Raw genomic sequence first — 25,820 nt, 5'->3', positions numbered from 1 at the left:
CCCCCCCCCCCCCCCCCCCGTCCCGTATCGCGGATATTTACGCCGCTACGTTAATTTGGCGCCGCGCGCTGGTTTCATGAATAGAAATCAAATCATTAACATAGATTATATTCCCGTCGGCTTCTAAGTCGCTTCAATGTAACGCGAGCCTCTAGTGAGGGGCTCGCGACGCCGTGATTCACTTTGTTTGGGGCGCGAAGTTCAGCATCTCAAATGAACGACTGTCCGAGCGAGAACCGCGAGTCCCTGATATCATTCTCGCGAAAGGCCTGAGTGAAACACCGGCGAGAAAGGTGAGAAGAACTCCCGAAGCCGCGTTACCTGTCGTCGTCACGCCGAATCTCGCCAGAGCTTGACCCTCCCTACACCAGACCCTGAGCATACACTTGAGCAGCTCCTCCAGAGCCCGCTTCAATGTCGCGTCCTTGTCCATTTCCGTCGCACACTCGGAACCCGCGGAGTCGCACACCATCGTCGCTCGCCGATCGATCGCAGCCCGCGAACTCGAAGTAATTAAAACTCGTTAGGCCGCGAGTTAACTGTCGCTCCTCCACTTGCGCGCGGTGCCGAAGCGGGAGGGAGAGAGAGAGAGAGAGAGAGACACCTCTTCTCCGCGGCTATCGCACCCTCCGGAAGACGCGCTCGCCGTCGCGTTCGCGGCTTAACTCCGCGGGTGTACACAGGAAACGGTGAATCCACGAAAGACGACGCTTCGAGCCGGCAGCCTCGTGGAATGCGACTCCGGCGCCCTGACCCACTGACTGCCGGCCAAAAGCTACTTCTTCGAGTCAGCACCCCGCCTCATCCCCCGCCTCCCTCGCGGCGGGTCGCGCTTCTCCGCGTCGACTTCGCGCGGGCACAAATCACTCCTTCCCGCCGTCTTCCTGCTCTCGCCGCCGAACGAGCCGAGCATGAACGTTTCTCGCTCTTCGGCCGCTCTCGCCGGCTGGATTATATTTAGACGACGGAGTATTACGCGGTGCTTATTTAAAGAATCGGGAAGAACGCCACTCTCTCTCTCTCTCTCTCTCTCTCTCTCTCTTTCTCCTCCCTCTGTGTGTCGATTTTTCTTCTTCTCTCTTTCTATCGCTTGCGTGTCTTTTTTCGCACGTTATCGCGACCTAATTCTTTTCCATCCTCCTCTCCCCCCTCCCTCCCCACCAGCGCGTTCTCAATCCCTCTTCTCGCGCGTCTCCTCGTAATTTGGATATTCTCGAGTCCTCTCGCTCACTTTTAACAGATCGCCCGTCACGCGCGATCGTCGCGAATTCAATTCACCCTGATTATTCCGGAGAATTCTTCTTCGGAAAAAATATTCCAGTCGAGTTTGTTATCTGCGAATCGTCCCTCGAGAGATTCACGTCGGAGAATGATGGAGCCGATCTTACTCATCCGTCTATCTATTTATCTTCCTTGTCTCGTGTCATTTTTGTCCCCTCTTTTTCCTCGATCTCTTTTCCCGACTCTCTCTTTTCTTCTCTCGCTCTTTCTCCTTTTATCTCGCCCTCGTTACCTCGCTACTTAACTTGCCCCTCTCGCCGGCGGATTTATCGCAGGATGCCTTTGCGAGACAGTTTAAGAACATTCTTCGGCGATGCGCGAATCGACGTTGCGAAGCGGCTCCGTGCACGTTGCGACCGGACGATCTTACGGCATGGAGACCGAATTTCGGAATGCGGCCCGCGCGAACTTCTCACACGAAGCGCCGAGAAAACAGCGCGCGCCCACGCAGTCACGATTGACTATCACGATAATACAGCAGGCGCTAACAGATCTGTTTCCGGAAGATGGACACGCGAGGAAAATAGCCCACAAGGTAGCTTTTAATTATAACCACCGGGCATGTGTGCGATCGGTCGTAAGAGTAGAAAGAGAAAAACACGCGAAAATGGAAAATCCCACGACAGAACATAACACGATAGAATTACTGGGTTGATATCAAAATTTCTTCCGTTCATTAGTAAAAAAAAAACATATGTGTACATATATATGTGTTTGTGTGTATATAATAAGTATATATAAATAAATATATATGTATAAATATATACACACAAGATGTCCCAAAAGTGCACGATAGGTGTTTTAAATAATAATAAATTCTTCGTAATATTCTGAGACGAAAGTTCTAATACGAAAATGTCGAGGGAGGTCGTTATTTACGGTAATTTTTAATCTTTAACATATTTTTGTAGTTAGGTCTCAAATTAAAACTCTGTCAATTTAAAAATCATTTGACATTAATTAAAGAAAATAATTTTGTTGTCCATTTGGCCGCCCGAGGCTTAATTCGCGAAAAGCTCCATTTTTTCAATCGCTTGAATCTCGGAAACTATTGACGTCTCGATATTTACGTACCCGAATTTTCGTTTTAGAATGTTACAAAGAATTTATTATTAGAATATTTATCGCGTGAACTTTGGGACATCCTGCATAACATTTATTTTTATTTCATAACACGATTAAATACGCGCTGATTTGTTCGATGATCCGCTATCTTTCCGACAGCTGCATGATTTTCGTCGAAGTTCTAAGATTTCTGAGCAAAGAGCTTTCTCATCAGCTCGACACTTAACGTTCACATTTGAGAAAACAATCGAGATTTTTCGAAACCCGCCGAAAAGGTAAAAATAGCGTGGCTTGACTCACCGAAACATTTGGTTTGTATTCTCTTGTACATCTCGCCGCTGCTTTTTCGGTGCACCATCCTATGCGTGGCCGCCTGGTATCTCTTCTTAAAATTCTTCTCGCTCTCCGTGGATTCTTGAGAGTCCCGTCGGTCTTTAAGGCCACCTTCCGTGATATCATCGTCACCGCCCATGCTATCGGGTCTTTTCCACACGTGACTCTCCTCGAGATCGCCGATGTAAATCCATTCGCTGCTCGTATACGGCTCCACGTAAGTGTCCTCGTCTTCCCTCCCTGTCGTCGAGAAGAAATCGACAGAGAGATACGTTATCGGTTATCGGAATGTGATCGATGACGCTGCTTAATAGTCGCAGTTCGGCAAACCGACCCGTGAGAATCTCCATGCTGGCATCGGTGCTTCGAGCCTGCAGTCTCTTCCTGCCGCTGGCGGTGTCGTCGATCGAACCTCTGCTTCCCGACCGGGAGGTGGTTCTCTCCTCCGATTTAGCCCGGATGTCCGATCTGCCGGCGCTGCTGCGACGGTGCCTCCTGTCGCCGCGGTCTTCCGATCTGTACCTCTTGTCGAACTTCTTGTACAACCGGTGGCCCGAGACGTGCTTGGAGGACGTCCTGTGTCCCTCCGGGGAGTCCGCGAAACCTGCCGGTGGTCGAACGATCTCTTCCGACACCTCGGGATGAAGCAACAGGAGGGCACACACGATAGAGAAAGGAGGCAGACAGACGGACAGATAAGTAGATACGATAGAGAGACGCTACTTTTTGCATTCATACCGATCACCCTGAGATCTCTCTCTCTCTCTCTCTCTCTTTCTAATATTCCTTTCGCGATAAGAAGCAGAATATGCGGAGTATACACGGGAAAAACAATTCCGTTGATGCAACTGAATTGTCCGGGGATCAAATGAAAAGTCGGTTGTAGGAACGGAAAATCTCTTGCAGGAGCTCAGTCATTGCTCCCAACCGAGTTTGAAAACAATTGAATATTCACATGAATGTTCCGCGGTACCAGAGACATTATTTCTTGTCTCGCCAAGTTTTCATCCAGTCCCTATTCAGTTGCTGGAACTCAGATCTTTTTCTCCGTGTAATCTCTCTCTCTCTCTCTCTCATTCGCACAACTCGTGTCAGTGTGCCAAGCAAACGGAAAGAGTTAGCAGTGGTCGCACGCGCGACCGATGCTGATAGAAAGTGAGCTACGAGAGAAGTGAAGTGCGATCGTCGAATCGCCAAGTAGCACAGAGGTCTATTTAGAGAGAAAAATAATTGTACTGCTACTATAAATATATACTCTTTGAAGGACCGGCGAGACCGAGAGAATCACGCTCGAGCGACAGTTCTGCGATTGCGAGTGAATTTGTACAGAGAGGAGATCGCAGAATCATTAGAGAGACGTTCGATCTAGCAGATACATACTCGACATACTCGCTTAGCGTCTAATGAGGTCTAATCGAGAGCTAGCACGGGGATGCAGAGAAGTTCGCGAGTGCGCAAATGCTACGCTAATGCGGCGTTTAAAAGCGGCCGCAGCTAAGGAGAACCACGTCGACTAACGGAAGAAGTTCTAAGTAAATTGTGGTATAAATGCCAGCAGAGACTCAGGCCGACTCTTTGCGCGCGGTGTGCCCTCTCCTTCGTGCCGTGTCGTCGTGGAGGAAACTCGAAATTATTCTTGTAACGTGTTATTAATGCCGCGTCGGTCAAAGGCTCGGCCGAAAGCATCCAAGCGGCACGAATACATTCCCTTTCGGAGACAGCAAGGAGAGGAAACGGCACCGTCGCCGGGGGAGGAGCCTCTCGCAGACGCGCGAGCGAAAGAGTTCAAGAGCGAGAGACGAATGAATAACGCACGATAAGCGATATATCACCTCTCTGCCGCAATGGTGGCAGTGCGCGGCGTCCAGTGGGGCGACAGCGACGCAAGGCTGATCGGCGCTCTCGCTGTAGAACACGCTGTCGCTGCCCGGACTGACGGACCTCAAGGACTCCGCCGACAGGGCCTTCAGTCTCACCTCCGGGCTCTGCGCCTCCATGACGATCGCTCGTTGACCGTTGTGCCCGGGACTGCGCTGGTAACGGCCGGGGCTCAGCCGGCTGGAGCACACGATGTCGTCCGCGACGCGGGACCTCCTTCGCGGCAGGCTGCCGGTTATCGCCGCGTTCTTGTCCTGCACACGATCACCGGATATCGAGCGAATGGTCTTGGGAAAAGAGAAGAAGAAGAGGGGGAGAATATCGTTCTCGAGCTGCGATCCTCCTCCGCTCACCTCGTTGCTGCGCCTCCTGGTGGAGATGTAGCCGGCGGTCTTCCTCCGCGGGCTCTCCCTGGTACGACGATGCCTCTCCGCGCCTTCCCGATGCATGTGATGATGGTGATGATGATGCATGTGGTAATGATGACTGCAGCTGGAATCGTCGGACGTCGGCGCGTGCGGACCGTCCTCGGCCTGCTCCACCCTCCACTCCTCCTTCTGAGGGCTGCGGCTGAGCGCTTGTTGCTGCGCCGGCTGTTGCGCCGCGGCCTCTCGCTTCCTGTTGTTCCGGTGAGGGCTCCGCGTCGACGCCGGCTTGCTCCTCGATCGGTGCCGGTGGCTCGGTGTCGGGCTGACCTCCACGTTCTCGGGATACGCCGGCTCGACGCTGTGCTCCGTCTCGACGTTGTTCCCGAGGAAGTCCAGGCTGAAGGTCTTCTTCTTGCGACGGCGCTCCTCCTCGCTCCACACGCGAACGTCGGGCGGCGACTCGGCGTAACCCCCGGACGACGATCGGTGGCCCTCCTGCGAACATCGTCGCGATTAGCCGGGCTAACCTTCTCCCGAGCCGCAGGTGGACACTCACGTCTCGATCTAACTCGGTCTCCGAGGTGTGTCCGCTGCGCGGAGCGGCCTGCTCCAAATCGTGGTTGTGATCAGCCATCGCGTCCTTGAGGTCGTAGCTGCCCGAGCTGCTGCTGCTGCTGGACCTCATCGCCGACGGAGGTATCTCCAGCCCGAACGCGATCTCCGCTTCTTCCAAGATCGGCGGCGGGCTGCACGGCTCCTCGACGACGGCCTGTGAAGTTTGGAGAAGCGCAAGCTCGCGAATCGCGTTCGAACGATCGCGAGGAAGGAACGAGCCTCACCTCGCTTCTCGCCAAGCTGTAGATCGAGCTGGCACTTTCGAAGGAGCTGCCTTCCGCGGCGGTCGCGGTGGTCGAGGCGGGCGCCGATGCCGCGGCGCTGGACGTCTGCGGTGGTCTCGACCAGGAGCTGGTCGTCGCGGACGTACCTGTGGTGGTCCCGGTTTCCGTAGAAGTGTTGGCAGTGACGTAATCCTCGGAGGTCTCGGAGAGATCGGTGTTGGTGCGGCCGCCCGAGTCGGTCCTCGCCAGGCTCAAGCCGAACTCACTCGACGACTGCGACTGGGGCTGAGACAGCGGCGGAGCCGGACTCGCGCGGCGCAGTCCGCTCCTCGGGCGGCCGTTGCTCGCGGAAATGGACGATTCGATGCTGAGGAGGAAAGACACGGAGGGTTTAGTCGCGATATCGTGCCGGCGGAAGGGTGGTCAGGCAACTCCAATACTGGCGGGGGACAAGCGTTGCGTACTTTAGTTGTGATCACCGAGGAAGCGACTGTGTGTGTAGGCCGACAGCGGGTAAATGTTATGTGGGGAGGAACGCAATGATTATCAAAGTATTTATATTTACAACCTTGAATTGTAGCGTGTTACGCGTGTGTGGACGGGATCCTGAGCGAACATCGTCCAGCGTTAACCTTTATCCCGAGATACTCCTTCGCGATGCATATTATTGTCGAGGAATATACGCGTGGAATTAATTTCGTATTACCGCTCTATTCGCATTGACGATTCGTGCTCTGTTCAATATTACGCTCGATTTTATCAACTCTGCAGGAACATGTCCGCTCAGAGTACGCCGACTCCGTGTGTGTAGTAAAATCAAGCACTTCCGGGTACCGTGAGGATGATTCGTCAAACGATACTCAAGAAGCTTGGGGGGGAGGGCTACTATGAAATCGGGTCAGAATGCGTTATTGCCTTACATATCGTACGCGTAAAAACGTGCTGTTGCGGATACATCATTGTAGTAAATTTGTTGAAACTCGGGCGGTAACAGATCTTGTATTCTGTATGCGCGTCTGCAAAAAGTGTCTTCTGTAAATCAAGGGACGCGCAACAGCGCCGAGAGAGAGAGGGAGAGAGGAGAATCTCTCGCAATCGCTAAGCTGTAGCTCGGTAACGCCGACAATCACGAGACTCTCTTCCGTAATCGATCGGCCGAGAACGGATCAAAAGTACCGCGGTCTCTCATCGATTTTCAACTTAACGACATTCCTTTCGCAACGCGACCGTATCTCTCCCAGAAACGCTTTCATTGTCGAGGCATTCGTCGCATCTCTTACCTCGGTGTGAAGGGCTGCACCGGAGTGGCAGGCTCCAGGCGTATTCGCGGACTCGGCGGGCAGGGCTCCACCTCGTCCTCCACGTCCAACGCCTCGGTATCCATCGAGGAGCGTTGCTGATGTTGCAGCAACAGCAGATGCCTCCTCCTCGAGGACGGCGTTAACAAGGCCAACGAGTCGGCCTGGAGTACCGTCGCCTGCGACTCGTTCCAAATCCCGTCGCTGTGGTCCCTCGTCACGTCGTTCGTCAGAGAATCGCTCGATGCGAACGGAGATGTCACCTGGCCGATGATGCTGGTACCGGCGCTGAACCCGGGTGGTGCGAACGTGGTGTGCAGCAGCGCGCCGCTCGGCAGCGAGTCGTCCTTCGGACTCTGCGAGATCCTGCGTGGTGCTGCAACAAGGTGTCGACGGTGTCGTTAGACACTCTCTCCTGCTCTGCGAACTTAATAATGCACTGGGTGACGCACCTGCCGCCGCGGTCGGCGACGTGGGTGAAGTTGGAAGCGACCTGGGCAGCATAAAGTCGTCCGACGATAGACCCTGCACGCCGTCCTCCAGAGACACGCTTCTCTTCCGAAAGAGACCGCGACGTATCAGATTCTCGTGGAACTCCTGCGGAGACGCGTCGTCGTGCAATTTCATTCGTCGCGTTTCAAAGTCGTGAGAATCGCAATGAAAGGTATCGCTCGGCGGACTTCTCACCTCTTCGTGATGATCCTCATGGGGCGAGGCGATTCGTAGCAAGGACAGATCCTCGGGTGTCGAGGAAAATTGGACGGGTGCTCTGACAGTCCTGCCCCAAGGATCTTGGTGATTCCTTCTGCAGGTGTGAGGGTAACTCGGCTCGCCGGTCTCCCCGATGAGTTCGCGTCTCTCGACGCGGATTTCGCCGTCGGAGAACGTCTTCTGGAGAGGCAGCAGCCTGCGGGTGGGCTCGGAAATCCGGCTGAGGAGCGCCCGTGCATCCGGCGACACTGGAGCCGGCTTGAAATTTATGAAGATCTCCTGGTCGTCTATATCAAGAGATTTACGATGCTCCAGAGGCTGAAACGGGAACAAAATATACGAGCTGTATCCTGGCGTTTATATCCATCTGTTGAGAAAACCGTGGAAGGATTCGTCTGCTATTTATCGCGCGAGAAAATCGCCGTTGAAAACGTACGGGCGTGTGTGTTCGCGCGATAATCTTTATCTTACTCGGCGAATCGCGAGTCAATCGCTCAAACATCGACGGGAAAAATGTTGCGGTAAAAATGATTACAAACATTCGCAACGGTGGATCATACTGGAATTATTATCGAAATTGTCGTGTGTGTGTTATGATTTTTAGCGTGATATCACTAAAGATTATGACACACGTCGTAATTTCAGTCGTAATTTCGGTGTGATACGGTGTTGCAAAATTTGGTGGTAATTTTTACTACGATAAAAAGAGAATTCCGTGCGATACCGCGATTTTTTGCAGCTTACCCCACCCGACGAGTTAAGTATATGGAAATATACAAGGGTTGCCGTGACGTGATACTTACAACAACGTCGGAAGGAATCACGATATCCCCATTTGGCAATGTTTCAACGATAACGTTGGTGGTGTTGATGGTGACGACGGTGGAAGGAAACGGCGGCGGTGGTGTCGTCGAAACAAGGAAGGGCGACCTCGGCGGCTCCTCACTTTGGGTTCTATGGAGTGGCTCGTGCTCGGCTTCCTCTTTAGTCGGCGCGCCAACTTGACCGCCGCCGAGCGGCGTTCCTAATTGTCCGGCTTCCGAGTAACTTTTGGTCAATTTTCTGCCATTGAACACGCCATTCGTCTGCGCGCCCTGCGAGACCATTTTCACACGATGAATGGTTCTGGGGCTGAGTGTCACCGGAAGCACACGGCCGCGAAACATCGCCGGGATCTCAGTCTGCGTCGCCTGCGTCTTCATCGCGCCGCGCTTAGGCGGTTTCTCTGGAACGAATAGATCGCTAAAAGTCGCTTGGACCGCGCGAACCCGGATCCGCAAGGATTCGCCGATGGCAAATGAAAGGTGCACAGAGAGTGGGATTTCTTTGAATTTGATGCAATTTCCTCGATTGAAACAAATCTGTCCCTTGGAATGGAGCAAACGAATGTTTGATTCATCAAACAGAATTTCTCAAACGAAAAATATCTTTACGTCAAATAACATACATCTTTTATATTTTCTTCCGAACATATTACAATGGTTGTCACAAACAATGAATTATTTAAAATAAATAACGCTACGTTAGAAAAATATTAAAGAGTTTTTTTTTACTTCAGTGGAACAATATTTAACATGTAATGCGATAAATTGCTTATCATTGGAAACCAAATATTATTTCCTCCAAATAGTACTGTTTGTTCTATCAAATGACATGGTTTATTTTAATGAAACAATAGCATTTTCATTCAAAACAAAATGATACTTGATATTATGTTATTATTATGATATTATGATTGATATTACGTTCATTAGATTGTGTTGCTTATATTAAACAAGCCCAAGTCAAACATGTGTACTAAATGTGAAGAAACCTTTTCTCTGTGCAGGAGAGAAAAATTCGAGAGAAGCTGATTAAACTTATTTTTCGGTCAGCGGTCTCGACTCTCTCGTTTAACGTTGATCGACGTTGATTTGCCAACAGAGACATTTATATTAAATCGTCTCTCCCAGACGACGATTCCCAATTTCGCGAGCGTTACGGTTTATCTTAAGCGGCGAGAGAGCTACGCCGGCGGTGAGCTGGCCGCGAGTAAATAGCTCTAACTACTTTCGCCACTTAATTTGTGATACTTGGCTTAGGATCAAAACCGAGCGAGACGAGTTTGATCGCTCATACGCGGCACATCGCGCGGTTATACGGCGCGAAAAATCTTTTACGTTGAATTACCGCGCATATAAAATTAACAATTTACCGTCTATTTATCGTGCAAGCCGAGTGCGTAAACAAAGCGGATATCCGTTTTCTCTCTCTCTCTCTCTCTCCCAGTCTCTCTTTCTCAAAAAGACCGTTACGAAACAGTATAGCACATCGGGCGGCACTAAGGACTATTTATAGATCGCGTACGTCTTTAAAGAGAGAGAGAGAGGTATATTTATAGTCTGTGTGAAATTTTTCGACGTTGCGGCACGCGGTTGAAACGAGAGAGATTCGCGCTCACACACGCACACACACTCACCGAGCACAAGAACGCGTGGCTCGACGCCAGGGTAAGGATGCACCAAGGGCAAGGACGAAGGCAGTATAGCGTTCTGCATTGTCGGCTGCGAGTCTATAAGACGTTCCGGAGGACTTCGGCTCCTCGGGACTTCGAACGACGTGAGCGTGTGGGACCTCGCGAAGCTCACGTGTTTCGTCTTCGGCGGCTGCGTCGCCGTGGTCATCGCACTGGGTGGAGGAGGCACGGCCGGTAGCACCGGCCGCGGTCCCTCCAGCTTCATGGACTCCTCATCCTCCGGCACCCAGGTGTATCTTCATCAAATCAGAGAATTACACGTCGTCGACCAGCAGTCGACAGAGAAAAGGTGCGAGATTCACCGTCGCGATTGTTTCGCGCTATACGTGAAAATGATGAGATCGATCGCGACTCGTCGATTAATATTAGAAGTTTCTCCGCGTGTGCACGCGCGGTATAGAGAGAAACGTTCTTCTATAAATAAATAAATTCCTCTCATTCTCCCCCGGTGTAAAAATACACTGCGAGTTATCCGTGGAGAAGGAAAGGCGGATCACGCGTATACACGCACACGAGCTTTTTTCTCCTCCTCCTCCTCCTCCTCCTCGACATAATGAAAATGAGGCGAATTAAACGGGAGAGGCGAGCGCGCGCGCGTCGTCGGGGAGATTGTCACGTCCACAGGCATTGTACTAAATGCGGCCCGATTACACGTGTTACGGGCTATTATCGCAGGAAGCGAAATGACAGCGTGTCATTCTATCGGCGAACAGATGACCTTATTAGAGATCGCGCATATTAAACGTCGATTTTTCGAGTAAGCCGGCGTGTCGTTGCGCAGCCCGTAAGATTGGTCGCGGAACAATCGCGTGGGGAGCGCAAAGCGGTTTCCGGATGGGAAAAAGGAAGTGAACGAGTTTAAAGAGCGGGGGATCGTTAGCACGAGTCGCCTATCTGCTCGTGATATCGCGCCGAGAATCTATATCGGTTATACATATATACATCCCGGCAACTATCCCCTACATACTCGCGCAGCGATTTTCCGCACAAACATAATTTTTTAATCGATCCCCTTCCGTTGACCTTAAAAAGCTGATAAAAGGGGCGGCGCAGCACTCATGCTAATCAGAAATAAACCCAACCCCGGAGGCGCGCACGCTATCCTTCGAGGAGAGAGACGCCGCGAGGCAGGTTTTGCACGTAACAGCCGATGGAGCTCAGCCGTGCGCTGTATAAATATCGTTTTTATAAGGTCTATCTAAAACCATAGCGACACGTCGCCCGCTCGCGATTCAATGGAGGTATGGAAGTTCCCAGATACGACCCTCCTCGACAAGCCCAAGGTGTGTGTGTGTGTGTGTGTGTGTACATCAAAAGTCGCGCACGCCTTCCGCTTGTCGTCTCACGGATCCACCGGCGATGAGAATCGAACTGACCGTTTCGGGCGCGCCCGAGTTGCGAGAAATTGCCGCGAATTCTTCGCGAATTTTTCAGCCCGCCAGGAACAAAGAAAGGAAGGAGAGTGCAGCGTCGCATTCGAACTCGTCTTGACGCGCCTCTCGCTCCCCGTTTACATTACTCGCCGTTGCGGCAGCCGACACGCCTCTCGATCAATTACGTTACCGGAGTCCTCGTCGATAAATCGATCAGCGGCTGCATTCGAAACGCGTCCCTTCGGAGTAATTTGCCCCCAAATATCCGAAGCTCTCAGCCTACCGAATAGCCGCGGAGGGGGGAGGGGGTAACGTGTCGCCCTTCGCAGGTGTCCGCGCGTGTACGCGAGCTTGTCCGCGGGCGATCGTTCTGCCGTTCTTGCGACAGCTCACTGTGAGAGCCACAATTTTACCGAAGATTAACAGAGCAGGGGAAAAAGTCACACTCGTCCTAACGTCATCATAAATTCACGCGCGTACACACACAGTAAAAGACACTTTGTACTCGCGTTAAAATCGGTCTTTGTTGATATTTTTCTGTCAAACTTTCAACATACCTGTGCGTCAGTTTAACATATCGTGTTTATGTTACTTCAATATATTTTGCGTCGAGTCGATATTCACATGTAAACGTTAAAATAACACAATTTATACTTCGGTGTTGATCTAACCTGTTAATTTTTCACATAATATTTGCATTACTTTTCGACGTATTCGTCCCGTTAATTAAGACGAAAAGAGTGCGGCCAATCGTCTATGGTCCCTAAATCCATTCAATGAAATAGATGCGTTGAAATGAATATCAAATTAATCTTGATAAGTTGAAGACAAATATATAGATTAGAAATTGATCCGGTTTTTCGTTCCGAAAATACAGGATGTCAAATGTTCCAAAGTTCGAATAGTTTTGATTTTTTTTAATATAAAAATCCTGGAGTTTTAACACGTATGAAGGCGCATTGAGAAGCTTATGTCCCCTGGTTTCCGGTAAAAAAAAAAAATCGATAAAAAGATTGAAAAAGTGTTCCAATTGAATTTCCGGTACTTCCGGAATGAAGAGAGCCCGGAATTAGAGTTTGGAGCTTTTGAGACCCTGTATTTCCGCAACGAAAGACCGGATCAACTTTTAACCTATATATTTGTTTTCAGCTCATCGAGATCTTTAATTTAACGCCCATTTCAACCATCCATTTCATCGAATAGATTTGGGAATATTTTGGCCGCACTCTTTGTGCAGACCGTTCGGAACAAATGAAACGTGTTAAATTTAATACAACATTTTTTACCGTGCAAGGAAAGCGCTCTCGGTCTACTGTCGTCGGACGAATTGTGCAACTCGCGATATATTCGAATATTTGCAACTGTATCAACGCAAATTCCCCCGGTGGAATTCTCAATGAGCCCGAGGCTCGCGATTCGGATTCCGCGCGTAAGATCCGTCGAAGGAGGGTATCAAGAGAACGAGCGAGCGAGACAGAGAGAGAGAGAGAGAGAGAGATCGATCCGTCGTCTCAGTTACCTCTTCGGATCGGGCACGGTGCAAAACTTGGGGCGCGGCCTAAAGTAGGAACTGTCGATCCAATCCGCCTCGTCCTCGAAGACGTAGCCGCGCGGTTGACGGTACATGATCTGCAGGGGTCTTCGGGGATAAGGCGCGTCGCACAGGTTCTCGTCGCTGGGCACGCTACGCACGCACGCCGAGAGGATGGAGTTCCTGGTGGAGCTGCACGGCGACGGGCCCCTCGTCGACAGGCAGCCGAAGAAACCGCCGCCGGACTTCTCGACGGCGTCCAACTGCCGGCTGGTGATGCAGTACTGCTCCTTGATGTCCTCGCGCGAGTACAAGGGCGTAGCACGACGATCCCAATCGACGGGCCCGCCGAAACCCCCGTGGAGGTCTACCTGCGTGGAGACGTCCACCTGTCGCAAACAGCCGGGGATTACAGCCGGTACATCTCTCTCGCGGGACGTTGGCGGACGTTGATTGACACGCGGGAATAGGAGTGGGGCCGGGGGAGCGGGAATTTCGGAAGTAATCGCCGTGGTGTGAGACTTCGCTTATTTGTAATTTGCTGACAGGCAACGACGTTTCGACAGTTGCCGCGGCGGTTGAATAATTGCGCGCTGAAGATCGAGGTCGGAGGCAGAGCTTCGCGCCGAAATGAGATTCGCGTAGTCTCGGGCGGTAATGCGCGTAGGAAAAGCGGAGGAAAAGCGATCGACAGCCGCCGGGGACGGGGTTTTCGCCGCGTCGGGAAAATTACAGCCACCCGGTCCAACGTAAGTAAAATAAATTGCTCATCTTTGCGCGACGCGAAGAAAACGGGCAGAGGAGAGCAGCTTCGGAGACCTGTGGTAATAATAATAGTAACGAATCGAAAAGTATTCGCTCGTTACGAGTAATGGAGTGTTCGCCGGTAGGAAACGAGGGAACAAAACGAGGAAGTCTGTTCTGCCGGGCGCGCGCGGGAGTATTGTCTTCCGCGGGAAGGGGGCGTTTAAAAACTGTATCGTCCTACGATCGAGTGCGGTAAACTACCTCATTCATCGAAGTTCCACAGCTATATAGGGCTCATTGTGTGCGGGCCGCGTTATCGGAAATCGTAATAGTCGCAGCATTAAACTTCTGTAATTTCCCGGACTTCATTACCGTTCCTTGCATTATTCCTTGCTAAACATGGTGTTCCGATATCTTCCTTCGCCGAGGCACCGAGTGCCGTGGCCGTTACAACCGCCTAATGATTATCACATTATATCGGTATCCGGTAAAATGAGATTCGTTGGGGAGGCCTACCCTTGTCGAACGCGGGGGGATCAACGAGTCAGGGCCGNGGGGGGGGGGGGGGCAGGAAGAACGTTTCAGCCTCTTCTCCGAGGCGCGAAATGCGTTTCTCTCGGAAGGTCTTTCCAGGAGGACTGACCTACATTCGATCGCAGGAAACGGATTTCCGAGCGCGAGCAATGTCCCCGATCCTCCGGGGATGAGGATGATTGGGATATTATTGCCCTTCTGTTGCCGGAAAGGCAGGTCCACGTTGATCCTCGAAATGTCAACGGCGGTCGCCCGGTCGAAACGTTCGCGAATAAAAACGTAGACGGTTGTCGACATTCTCCGTACACACACATTGTAAACGCGCGCACAGGAGGCGAAGATAAATAACGAATGGCGAGTGAAACGGAATATACGCGTAAAAGAGAAATATGCCCGTCTGTCCGAAAATGGTAATTAATTAGATTGCTTTAATGAGTGTGTGCGGCGAATTAGAGAATATATATATATATATATATATATATATATGTATATCAGCGCTCGAGTAAATTCGTATATTCGCGTGCTGAAGGGGACCGGCTCGAGAGTTGAGCCCTCGACAATTCATAAAATCTGGTTTCAGTGGCAGACGTGGTTAATGAACTTTAGCCACGACTGCAACTTTTTGAGATACAATTTTCGTCGCGGTATGAAGAGTACGTAAAACGAAGTTTAAAGGGGGAGTTGTTTTTAATTTTTTTTTGTACGTAACACGCGATAGTACAACACGTATGATATATATTTTATCGCGGCGCAATATCGCGTTTATAAATTACAGTAATGTTTGCGGAGCAACTGTGTTATAGTTGCGGACAACCGTAACATTACGTACGCGGCAGTCTCGCAATTCTGTCGTCTGTGCAGTGAGAAAAATAGTACTTAGAAATTTATTTGTATGATATAAAATTGATCTCAAGGAAGGTAAAATCTGTTTCTGCGAAATAAACCTTATATCTCTCCCTCCCACAAATAAACTTTCAAATACTTCGTTCTCAGTGCGCGTGTCGTGCGATGAAGCTAAATTTTAATTACCTCACCTATCGAAATGTAACGATCTCGCGACGAATTTCGAACTAGATGCGAGAACGAAACTCGAGAAGCCGCCAGGATCTTCGCGAGAACTTCGTTTACGGCGAATCTCACGCTCGTCTCCTTATTTATTTGCATCTCTCAACCCCACCTGACTTCTCGTTATTTATGCTTCATTTTCGGGACATGGACGAAAGCTTAGGAGAGGAACGAAGAAGAACCGTGCGACAGAAACGACAGCCGCCGAGCGTAGCTCGCGACCGACTTCGACGGTTCGACGTACGCGACGTCGCAACATAAACACGAGCATTGTGTAAACCCGACACCCACCTGATTCCCTCAGGCATCGTACCTGGGGATGATAGACTGGCGTCGTCCTGCCGATAGCATTGGCATCACCTCGCAACGGTGTCATGTTCGCCGAGACCGTGGGCAGATTTCTCGGATTTATGGCGATCTCAGGACCCGGATGGATCCTCCTGATGCCCGGCGGCCCTCCGGCGGGTCCTACGCTCGGCGCCTTCACCATCCTGGGCCGCACCCCGCGCAGCGACACCGTACTCGTTGGCGAAAACGCTGGCCACGCACACCAGCTGGCCTATCGATCTAGCCGCTTTTTCCCTCTCGTACGAGAGGAATGTCCTACTCTCGGCGTCCCGGGAGGTAAACCGAGAGGATCCCGCGAGACAGCCAGCGGCGGTAGTTCTCGCGGAGCTACCTCGTCGGCGCGTCTCGCGCCCGCGGTACCTTCTTCATGGTCGCATTCTCGCGCGCGCGGCACAACGTACAGCTCGGGCCGCGGCAGGATGTACGAGTATCTCTCTCTCTCTCTCTTCCTTTCGTCCGACACTCGCGCGCCTCGATCCGCGGTAATCGGTCGTCGGCAGACTCCTGGCGCGATCGCTAACGTGGCCGGAGCACCCGACAACGGCCAGCGCGACGATGACGACGACGGCCACCAACCACCGCGACGACGTTGGCAAACGCGGACACGATCGAGGCGACGCGTCTCGGTGGTCCTCGCGAGACGCGAGGGATGACGAGCCCCTGTGTGAGTCGGTGAGAGCCGACCGGGGCTTGCGCGAGCTGGTACAAGGGAGACGCGTGATAGGGAGGGTGGAAAGGGATGGGGAGAGAGAGAGAGAGAGAATCGGGTGGAGAGGAAACGCCAGGGGGATGTGGATAGAGAGGGATGAATGGAGGGAGCGTGTGAGAGAGCGTGGGTGCGATCGAGATGGGTGGATGTTGGAGAGAAAAGGGGGATGATGATGATGACGACGAGAGACGGAGAGGGTGGGGGTATTTGTAACGTTCGCCACACTCGCGCGTGTGCCCGCTTTGTAAACCAAGCGCGGCGGCACGTTCTCCTACTCGTTATCCGGCGTATTAATATCTTGATATTTAGCCGGATCGCCGTTTAATCACCCGTTGGGGTGGACGTGCTTCGTAAATAGTTTCTTTTCTCTGTTTCCCTCCCCCTCTCTCTCTCTCGATTGCCTTCGAGAGCCGGGATGAAATCCGCCGGAGGTAGTCGCGTACTGAACTTATGGAAAACCTGCCGAGTGGTGTAAGCATCGAGTCTTAGAATTCTCCTCATACAGTCGGCGGATCCGCCTCTCTTCGTCTCTCGGCGAAGACGGTTAAAGGCGACCTACTTGGCGGGGAATTGCGACCCAATTAATTAATGCCATTTGTCAATATAGCCATAACTGTGCGTTCCTCCCTATTTATTCTCTCTCACACACACACACACACACACTCTCTCTCTCTCTCTCCTGTTTATATGTGTATATATAGGGAGTCCTTTCTGCTTGTTAATCCGCAGTAGTCGCTCGAAAGACGCCGGCGGGAGGAGTTAGCCGGACGACGAGACATCCTCGGCGGTGGAACAATTAGCCGTACGATGATCAGGCTGTAATGACAACGTCGCGGAATCAAAGGTAAGGCAGGAAATGAACGCGGCAACAGTTCCGTCGCGGGCACGTGCGCATACGGGATAATGGCATTAGCTAAAGAGGCATGATAAAAAAGCGGACGCGTTAAACACGCTGGTACAACTGGCACGTCGGAGCGGTGAATGAGGGCGGCGGCGGCGGCAGCGACGGCGGCTGTAAGGGTGGAGAGAAGGGAGCAAGATAAACGGGATGACACAGTTGCAATACTGAAAAGACAAGCCGGACGCGTGCTGGCAACGGCGGAATGAAACAAATATGACGTCATTGACGGGCGCCGTCCTTAAAGCCGCGACGCCCACGTTTCACGGTGTACATGCGCGCGGAAGTACCGACGCCTACGAGCACGACGTGAGGAGAGAGAGCCTACACGAGTGACCGGCCACGTCAAGACCAGATGGAGCTCCTGCGCGCCCTTCCGTCGTCACCCTCTTTGTCGTAGGGCCGGAACTACCCTGTAAAGTTCAAGGGACACGCGTATCCCGCGTATTTTCGTCGATGCAGTCTTCAGACGATCCACGTCTTCCTTCTCTCTTCGGTATCTCGTTATATCTTTTTTTTTCTCTCTTTATACACGCGAGGTAGCGTCTTGACGTACCGCGCGGGCTGAGTGACCACTGCACCTAGCGAAAGGTGAAACCAAGCTACCCCGTGGCGTTTACGCTCAGCGGTATTCAACAAAAGGCTTGAAGACCGTTGTTTGGACTACAGTACGGGGCAAGTATTCGACGAACGATAATCTAGTTCAGATAAAAGAAAAAGAATTAAGAAAGTGACAATGTGTCTCAATACAATAACATAGTGATCTTATGCAATAATACAGTAATCTTATGCAATACAAATTAAATTGTATATAATACATTAACTTAACGTTCAATAGTATATATTGCTTAACAGTTATTCCATCGTATCAGACTGTTATATTATATTAGATTGTATTAAATTGCATTTTCTTTCTATTATCTTGTATTGCGTTATATTAGAATGTATTCAATTTTATTATAAAGAATACTTTAGATTAAAATGCATTAAATTATGTTAGACTGATATTTCTAGTATGTCGTTATTTAACAAATAATCAGCTCCATTCATCTTGATAATATATGTTTATTTCATAAAAAACAAATATAGATGTAAAACATTAAATAATTGTTTATTAATATAAATTTATGAGCACAAGCGTGGCATGGTAAACAGCACACCGGTCTGCCACGCTTTAAAGGTCCGGGTTCGATTCCTGGTAGAACCAGAAAAATTTTTCATACGCTCTCGTAACTCCTTTTCGGTGGTCTGGCAAACCACCAAAGAGTATCCATGCCACGAGAACTTCTATCCAAAAATGTGCCGTTCGGAACTGGCGTTTAAACTGTAGGTCCCGTATGCATGTATATAATCTGCGTGCACACCACATGCATACGTGAGAGAGAGAGAGAGAGAGAGGTAGGCCTAGGCCCGACTCTGGGCTGTGGCACCATTGAAAAAAAAAATATATATATATATATAAATTTATAACTGTATTTTCAATTATGCGGACATGACAAATAATTTACAATTATAAATGCCGGCTTTAGGTTATATTATATATATTTGTGTTTATTCAACATATTATATTATTTTGTATCGTACATGTCGTACATATTATATTGTATATATTATCGTATATATTATATTTATCATATTGCATTGTATTTTATAATATTGTACTGTATTGTATAAAGATATAAATAAAAGTAAAAGTAGATTTGAATCGTAGTTGAATTTTTTTATTTATACCACCTCTTCAGTTATTATGATGCTCCTAATATCAAAATTCGAAAATTCAAATTTCCCGTCTGAAATTCATTACATCTCTTTGCACATTATATTTTCCTGATACCAAAAAGCGAAAATCAAAGCAACTGAGAGAAAATTTCGCAAATTTTCAACTTCCGGCCGGAAATTTGTGCTACCTTTTTGAATATTCTCTTATATTCTCTTAATATCAGGATTTACGGATGTAATATCAAAACATGAAAATGAGAAAAATCCAAAATTCAGAGCCAAGATTTTGGATAAATTTGTATCAGGAGAATATAATGAGCAAGGAAGTGGCACAACTTGAGATTCCGATGACCTCTTCACTCATTATGTTCCCCTGATACTCGAAATTGAAAATTCAAAAAGTTAGGAATGAAAAATTCTCCAATTGCGTGAATTTTATTAGGAAAAATATAATGAGCAAGGAGGTGGCGCAAAAGTTATGAATATCTTTTCTCAATTTTCTTAAAAGAAGCTTATTTAAACTAAGGATATAAATCAAATGATAAGTCTAGTAATAAAGATTTATAAATAGATTATACATAAGTATGTAATAAAGATTTATTCGTTTTTATACAATCATTTTCTGTACATAAAAATATTACAATCTAATGCAAAGTATTTATATTTTTTTTTATCTTAATATTAAATATGTATATTATACACACATATACATATATACACAGAATATCAAGTGTAAAAAATATAATAATATATATGTGATATAATACAACGTATATATATATATATAACACATTTATATAATATAACATGAAGTTTATAAAACGTACATATATTATGTAATAATACAAGTAACTTGTAAAGAGAAATACAATACTCTAATATGTCATTCACGTGTTCGCTGCATATGAGTTATTTAGATCTTTCGACACCGACTTGTGGCAATGTTGTTTTAAAAATTGATGAAAGTCAATTAAAGATACTTAAGTAAAGCAGCGTAATGTAGACCGTAGTTCTTCAGCAGCTGCAGAGAGGTCGCGTGTATGATAACTGCATACCTGAAACATCAAAGCAGATCTCATAAGTACCGACCGGTTCCCGGGTATTATAAAATCATTTCGTTTTATAACCTTAATTATAACATGTATATTAAAGAAAAAAAATGTCTCTTAAATATTATTTCATAATCATAACAGGTAAATTATAATCTACTTTATAAGTAATTGCTAACTAATAACTGGATACATGAGTTACTATTTTGCATTGCAAAATATAAATTTATAAGAGAATGGGCGGTTAATATATTTTATAAGAGAAGATATTAATATGTTATAATATTCTAGATGTTTATAATTATAATATTTATTATAATATTCTAAATATAAGATTTTGAAAAAAACTTATTCCAATGTATTCTATTTTATATAAGACATTTCGCGCAAGCACATATAATAAATCGTATGACGAATTCCTGCGGCAACAAATATTACAGTCGTCATCTCCGTTGCACGGGAAAAGAAAAAGTCCGGGACGAAGCGCTATTTTCTTTTTCCATCCCTTTTTAACGAGACCCCGATGAAGCTATGAATCGTACTCGTGACTTCACACCCTGTAGAACTGAACTGGACTCGAATGTGTGCGGCAGACCACGCAAATAAACACGCGCGAATTTATAGAACGGGAAAGCACGTACGCGGCGTGGGTCATTCCTTTTTACCGAACCTGATGGTTGCGCTCACCGTCGAATAGTCACCAAGCGGACTTCGCTGATGCAGAGCGTATAACCGCGAGATATTTTCTCCCTTATTTTCTTTTTTCTGTTTTCGCAAATCAACGGAGATACGAGCGAAAATGTTCATCCATAAGTAACTAAATCAACGTACGGAGTTATCTGTAAATCGTGGCAAGGTTCTCGTTTATTTATTATTGGCGTGAAATATGCGCGCTGCGTTCAACCGTTACCTGAAACTCCGCGAGTTCCTCTCATAACGGATCCCGTTTTCCACATACTACACGGAGAGCAGCGAGATGAAGAAACGGCGAGACGAGAAGTGGAACGATCGAGTGACACTGAACGTGGGTGGTATTCGACACGAGACGTACAAAGCAACGCTGAAGAAGATCCCGGCGACGAGACTGTCGCGATTAACGGAAGCTCTGGTGAATTACGATCCGATTCTTAATGAATATTTCTACGACCGGCATCCGGGCGTCTTCGCGCAGGTGCTCAATTACTATCGCACGGGGAAGCTGCATTATCCCGCGGACGTGTGCGGTCCGCTCTTCGAGCAGGAACTGGAATTCTGGGGATTGGACACGAATCAGGTCGGTCTCGTATCCTCGCATTCCCTCGAATAAACATGCATTCGCGTACTTCACGCTCCTCTTCCCCACATTCATTCCCCTAGCATTCACTCCCGATTATTTCCAGCTCTCGCCGTTTTCTTTCTTTTCTTCTGCTTTTAACGCTCTACTGTACTCCACGTGGAAATGGACTCGACATAATTCACCGGTTTAGTGCACAGGTCGATCGTATCGCCCGTGAAGTTTCTTTAATAGTTCCTTAATTAAGTTGACTTACCGCAGGTAGAGCCGTGCTGTTGGAGCACGTACAGCGTCCACCGAGACACGCAAGCCACCTTGGCAATCCTCGATAAGCTCGACGTCGAGGGCGAGAGGCTCAGCGACGAGGAAATTGCGCGGGTGTTCGGCTTTGAGGAGGAGTACCACGGCGGCGTCTTAACGAGATGGCAAAGGTTACGATCTCGCGTCTGGATCCTCTTCGATGAGCCGTACTCGTCGTTGACGGCCAAGTGCATAGCTTGCGTGTCGGTCCTCTTCACCTGCCTGTCGGTTCTCTGCTTCTGCGTGAAGAGTTACGCGGAACCGCCGGGGATTAAGCACGAGGAGGAATCGTCGGAGGACCGCTCGAATAATACCGGAAACGTCGATCCTCATCGAGCATTCTTCTATTTGGAACACGCCTGTAACGCCTGGTTCACCGTGGAAATCGTGCTCCGCTGTCTCGTATGGCTCATCTTGGCTCATCTTCTTCTCGACATTTTAAATACCATTCGAGTTTTATCCGCCACGAAACGACCGATTACCTGACGCTAAAATATTCTTGCAATGAACAATTCGTGCACAGAGGAAAAGATTACTTCGGATTTAATCAAGTTTCTTCGAGTGAAGCAAATTTGTCCGTTGGAATAGAGCAAACAAATAAATGTTTGATTCGATAAACCGGATCGTTTACTTTTTTATCACAAGCGATAAATCGCTTGAGAGAAGTAATATTATGTTAGGGAAATATTAAAGAACCTCTTTGTTTAAATAAAACCATACTTAATATATAATGAAATAATCTTCTTTGCTAAAAACCAAATATTATTTCCTCCAAATAATACTATTTGTCCTATCAAACGATATAGTTTAGAGAAACAACATTTTCATTCCAACAAAGTGATATTTTATATTAAATTTTTGTCATTAATATTAAACAAACAACAACAAGTAAGCGAGTAAATAAACATCTTTATTAAATTCAAAGACAATTTTTACTCTGTGTATCGTTGCTTCTTCATTTTCTACCTGGACAGCGCGCTACGTGAACGCAACGTTCGGCATTCCCGACTGACGTAATCAACAAGCTGTAGAGTTACTTTCATCTTGCGGCGATGTAGATGAGATATTGAACAGCGCGACGTCGTGAAATTAATTGCAGGTCAGCCCTAGCCTGAAGCGTTTCGCTATGTCGCCGGTCAACGTGATCGATCTGCTGGCGACGATGAGCTTCTATACGGAATTTTCGGCGGAGCCGAACCTCTATCTGGAACTGCTATCGATAGCGCGCGTTCTGCGGTTATTCAAGTTGACGAGACATTCGCCCGGACTTAAAATCCTCATTCACACTTTCAAGGCGTCTGCGAAAGAGCTGGCCCTGTTGGTCTTCTTCCTCATGCTGGGAATCGTGCTTTTCGCCAGTCTCATATTTTATGCGGAACGTCTGCAGGTACACATTCATGCTTCTGGAACAGAAATGCAGAACTGAATATTTTAAGAATACTATTCGCGCTCATCTAGTAAAATAATTCATATTTTCAGGTAAATGACAAGTTCAATACGCGTGCTCAGATTCTCTTCTTTGCGCGAAAGGTACATTTGTCGCGAATGAATAAATATGATGAGAAATGAATTCGACTGAAAGGAACTCGACTCTGTCCGATCGAATTGACCACAAGTTTAAGATGATGATTTCGAGGACCCTCGCAGTTTCTCAGCCCGTTGTCTTCCGGTATGGAGGCTCGCGTAACGCAACGGACACTTTTCAGGAGAATCCTGACAACGATTTTGACAGCATACCTCGAGGCCTCTTGTGGGCTTTGGTCACGATGACCACTGTAGGCTACGGCGATATGACACCGAAAACTTTCCCCGGCATGTTCATCGGCGGACTGTGCGCACTTGCCGGTGTCCTTACTATCGCTCTTCCGGTTCCGGTCATTGTCAGCAACTTCTCCATGTTCTACTCGCATACGCAGGTGCTCTCGCATTATATCCCACGCCCTCGCGCGCGTTTACTAATTTCCTCCGCGTATAGCCGTCCAATTGCAACATTGTCGTTTAATCGATGGCGCTAACTTTAAACAGCGGGCGCGCGCGAAAGTTAGGTGTAGATGCGCAACGTCACGAAAGGATTAATCGCGGATTTTCAGGCGCGCAGCAAACTACCGAAACAGAGGAGGAGAATTCTACCTGTTACACCGAGGCGACCTCATTGGAATCACACCGACAGCGGAGATCGTCGATTTCTAGCGAGCCTCGCCTCCAAGTCAATGCACTCGACCGGATTAAATAATATTGTGTAACGAACGATCGTCAGGAAATCCATGTATATACGTAATCAAATCAATTGCGCCTTTGAATACACGCAACGATAGATACTTTCCTCTGTCCCCAAAAAGAGACCTTGTATACACGTCTAAAATATAAAAAAGGGTTGACGTTATCGGTGTTATTGAGATTCGAAAGGAGGACGGGATCTCGGCAGCGATCGATTATCTTCGATAATCGCTCATCCATAAATCAGGCGCGCGAGCTACCTGTCCCGTTGATTTATTCATCGGACGACTAATTTGGCCCCTACAAACCCGGACGAGACTGGAGAGGCTAAGTTTGCGGTTTCCTACATCGAGCTCCGAAGAGAGCTCAGGTCGACGGTGGGGATAAGCGTCTCGCGATAGTCTCGCCGATGATCGGTATTATCTGCGGGTTATCGAACGGTAATACTCTTCGCCGTGAAGCGCGTCTAATGGGCGAGTGTCGAGGCCATTCTCGCGGCCGTAAATTCGGCGCACAGCTGTGGAGTAAAGCAGCTCTGCCGCTGCTGCCGCTACCGTTCGAGCGGCGGCAGGGCGCAAGCGTAAGCCATCGACCGGTGGAGAAATTCGCTCGGAGAGTAGCGACGACCTCGCCGAAGCGGCCTCGGGACATACCCTGCGAGCCCGCTTGCGAGACGTCGCGTCGCGTCCCGCACCCACGCACTCGCTTCTTCGACACTTTTTGAATTCGCCTCTATCTAGCGACTCCCACTCGCGAATGCTACCTTTGGCCGGCTAACGGGCGTCTGTCTAATCTCATTTCACCTGCCGATTGCGCAAAAATCGAGGAAAGAGGGACGTACGATGATAACGATGAGAGATTCGGAATTCAGCTCTCGACGGATCGCCGCTTTCCAGAGAGAATAGACACGGAATTTCCTCCGGAGAGCGAGACAACGAACGATCCCCGTTCGGTTCCCTGAACCCCTCTGGGGTTTCGGGACTTGATCGATTCGGGTGGACATCCGTCGCGAGGAATAATTCTCGTCTGGCGCATTTAAAATGCGACGCGGTAATTTGAATATTTCTGGCTACGTTCTCTGAAAGAAAGAGAGAGGGAGGGAAAGAGAGAGAGAGACTATGCATACGTCATTATCGTCGAATCGATCATCCCGCTTGGATATCTTTAACGAAGTTGTAACTCGAGACTTTGAAAGGTAATGCGATATTCGTGTCTGGGATGTATCGATTTACTTGCCGCGTGTGCACGTTTCATATTGTGATTTATAAACAACAATTGTAACGATAGAAACGTTCGGTGTAACCGTAATAATTCTCCCGTGACTGTCCGATTCGCAGGGTAATGACAATCACGGGAGATTCGAGGAAATAAATGAGGAGAGATTCGACATGTCAAATACTTTCCGCTATTATCCGGTAGATTGTACGGCGAGATGAAAAATGATGCGGCACGCGCGTAAGTCGATGAGATAGGTATACGCTGCCGTTTTTCTCGCTGCCAGAAATTGAAAAGCCTCGCGAAGATCGATCAGGGCGATTCTTACTATCGGGAATCAGCTCTCCCTTTAACACATTTATACACCAGACGAGGCCCGGAGACGGGAAAAGGGAGAGAGGGAGCCGGAAACTGAAGGGGAAAGTCGAAGAAGAAGGGAGAGAAGATAAAGAATCGTGTTTCACGAGCTATAAAAAGCGCCAGTATGCGACAGGGGTAATTCCGATTTCTCCCGCGGGTTTTGATTGTCTCGCGGTGAAAAATCGCAATCTCGT

At 48.6% G+C, this 25,820-nt stretch overlaps 2 protein-coding genes across 5 annotated transcripts in view; one reads left to right on the top strand and one right to left on the bottom strand.

Annotated features, from left to right (window-relative positions):
* Positions 1-16,516, bottom strand: part of LOC106741436 — a 22,637-nt gene extending 6,121 nt beyond the window's left edge. Inside the window, exons 1-14 of one of the 4 annotated variants that reach the window (XM_014613475.1) lie at positions 15,852-16,516; positions 13,181-13,581; positions 10,232-10,524; positions 8,577-8,998; positions 7,750-8,091; positions 7,515-7,659; positions 7,045-7,438; positions 6,685-6,780; positions 5,765-6,131; positions 5,482-5,694; positions 4,911-5,420; positions 4,512-4,844; positions 3,014-3,283; positions 2,647-2,919 (exon numbers count right to left, since the gene is read on the bottom strand). In XM_014613475.1, the coding sequence (XP_014468961.1) occupies positions 2,647-2,919; positions 3,014-3,283; positions 4,512-4,844; positions 4,911-5,420; positions 5,482-5,694; positions 5,765-6,131; positions 6,685-6,780; positions 7,045-7,438; positions 7,515-7,659; positions 7,750-8,091; positions 8,577-8,998; positions 10,232-10,524; positions 13,181-13,581; positions 15,852-16,028 (4,236 nt within the window). In that variant the 5' untranslated portion in view covers positions 16,029-16,516. Of the gene's footprint in view, positions 1-2,646; positions 2,920-3,013; positions 3,315-4,511; positions 4,845-4,910; positions 5,421-5,481; positions 5,695-5,764; positions 6,132-6,684; positions 6,781-7,044; positions 7,439-7,514; positions 7,660-7,749; positions 8,092-8,576; positions 8,999-10,231; positions 10,525-13,180; positions 13,582-15,851 lie in introns of all 4 variants that reach the window. The other 3 variants (XM_014613472.1, XM_014613473.1, XM_014613474.1) reach the window with 3 other exon arrangements.
* A 4,721-nt stretch (positions 16,517-21,237) lies between these two features.
* LOC106741320 (potassium voltage-gated channel protein Shaw-like) lies at positions 21,238-24,077 on the top strand. The gene is made up of 5 exons (XM_014613158.1): positions 21,238-21,534; positions 21,796-22,236; positions 22,934-23,221; positions 23,541-23,750; positions 23,925-24,077. The coding sequence occupies exons 1-5, from the start codon at positions 21,238-21,240 to the stop codon at positions 24,075-24,077; spliced, it is 1,389 nt and encodes a 462-aa protein (XP_014468644.1).
* Positions 24,078-25,820: the final 1,743 nt, after the last annotated feature.

The sequence above is a fragment of the Dinoponera quadriceps genome, unplaced genomic scaffold (assembly GCF_001313825.1).
Source record: "Dinoponera quadriceps isolate SergipeBrazil2010 unplaced genomic scaffold, ASM131382v1 scaffold405, whole genome shotgun sequence".
Classification (NCBI taxonomy): Eukaryota; Metazoa; Arthropoda; class Insecta; order Hymenoptera; family Formicidae; genus Dinoponera; species Dinoponera quadriceps.
The sequence above is the reverse complement of the archived record's forward strand: the minus strand, read 5'-3'. Positions and strand labels throughout refer to the sequence as shown.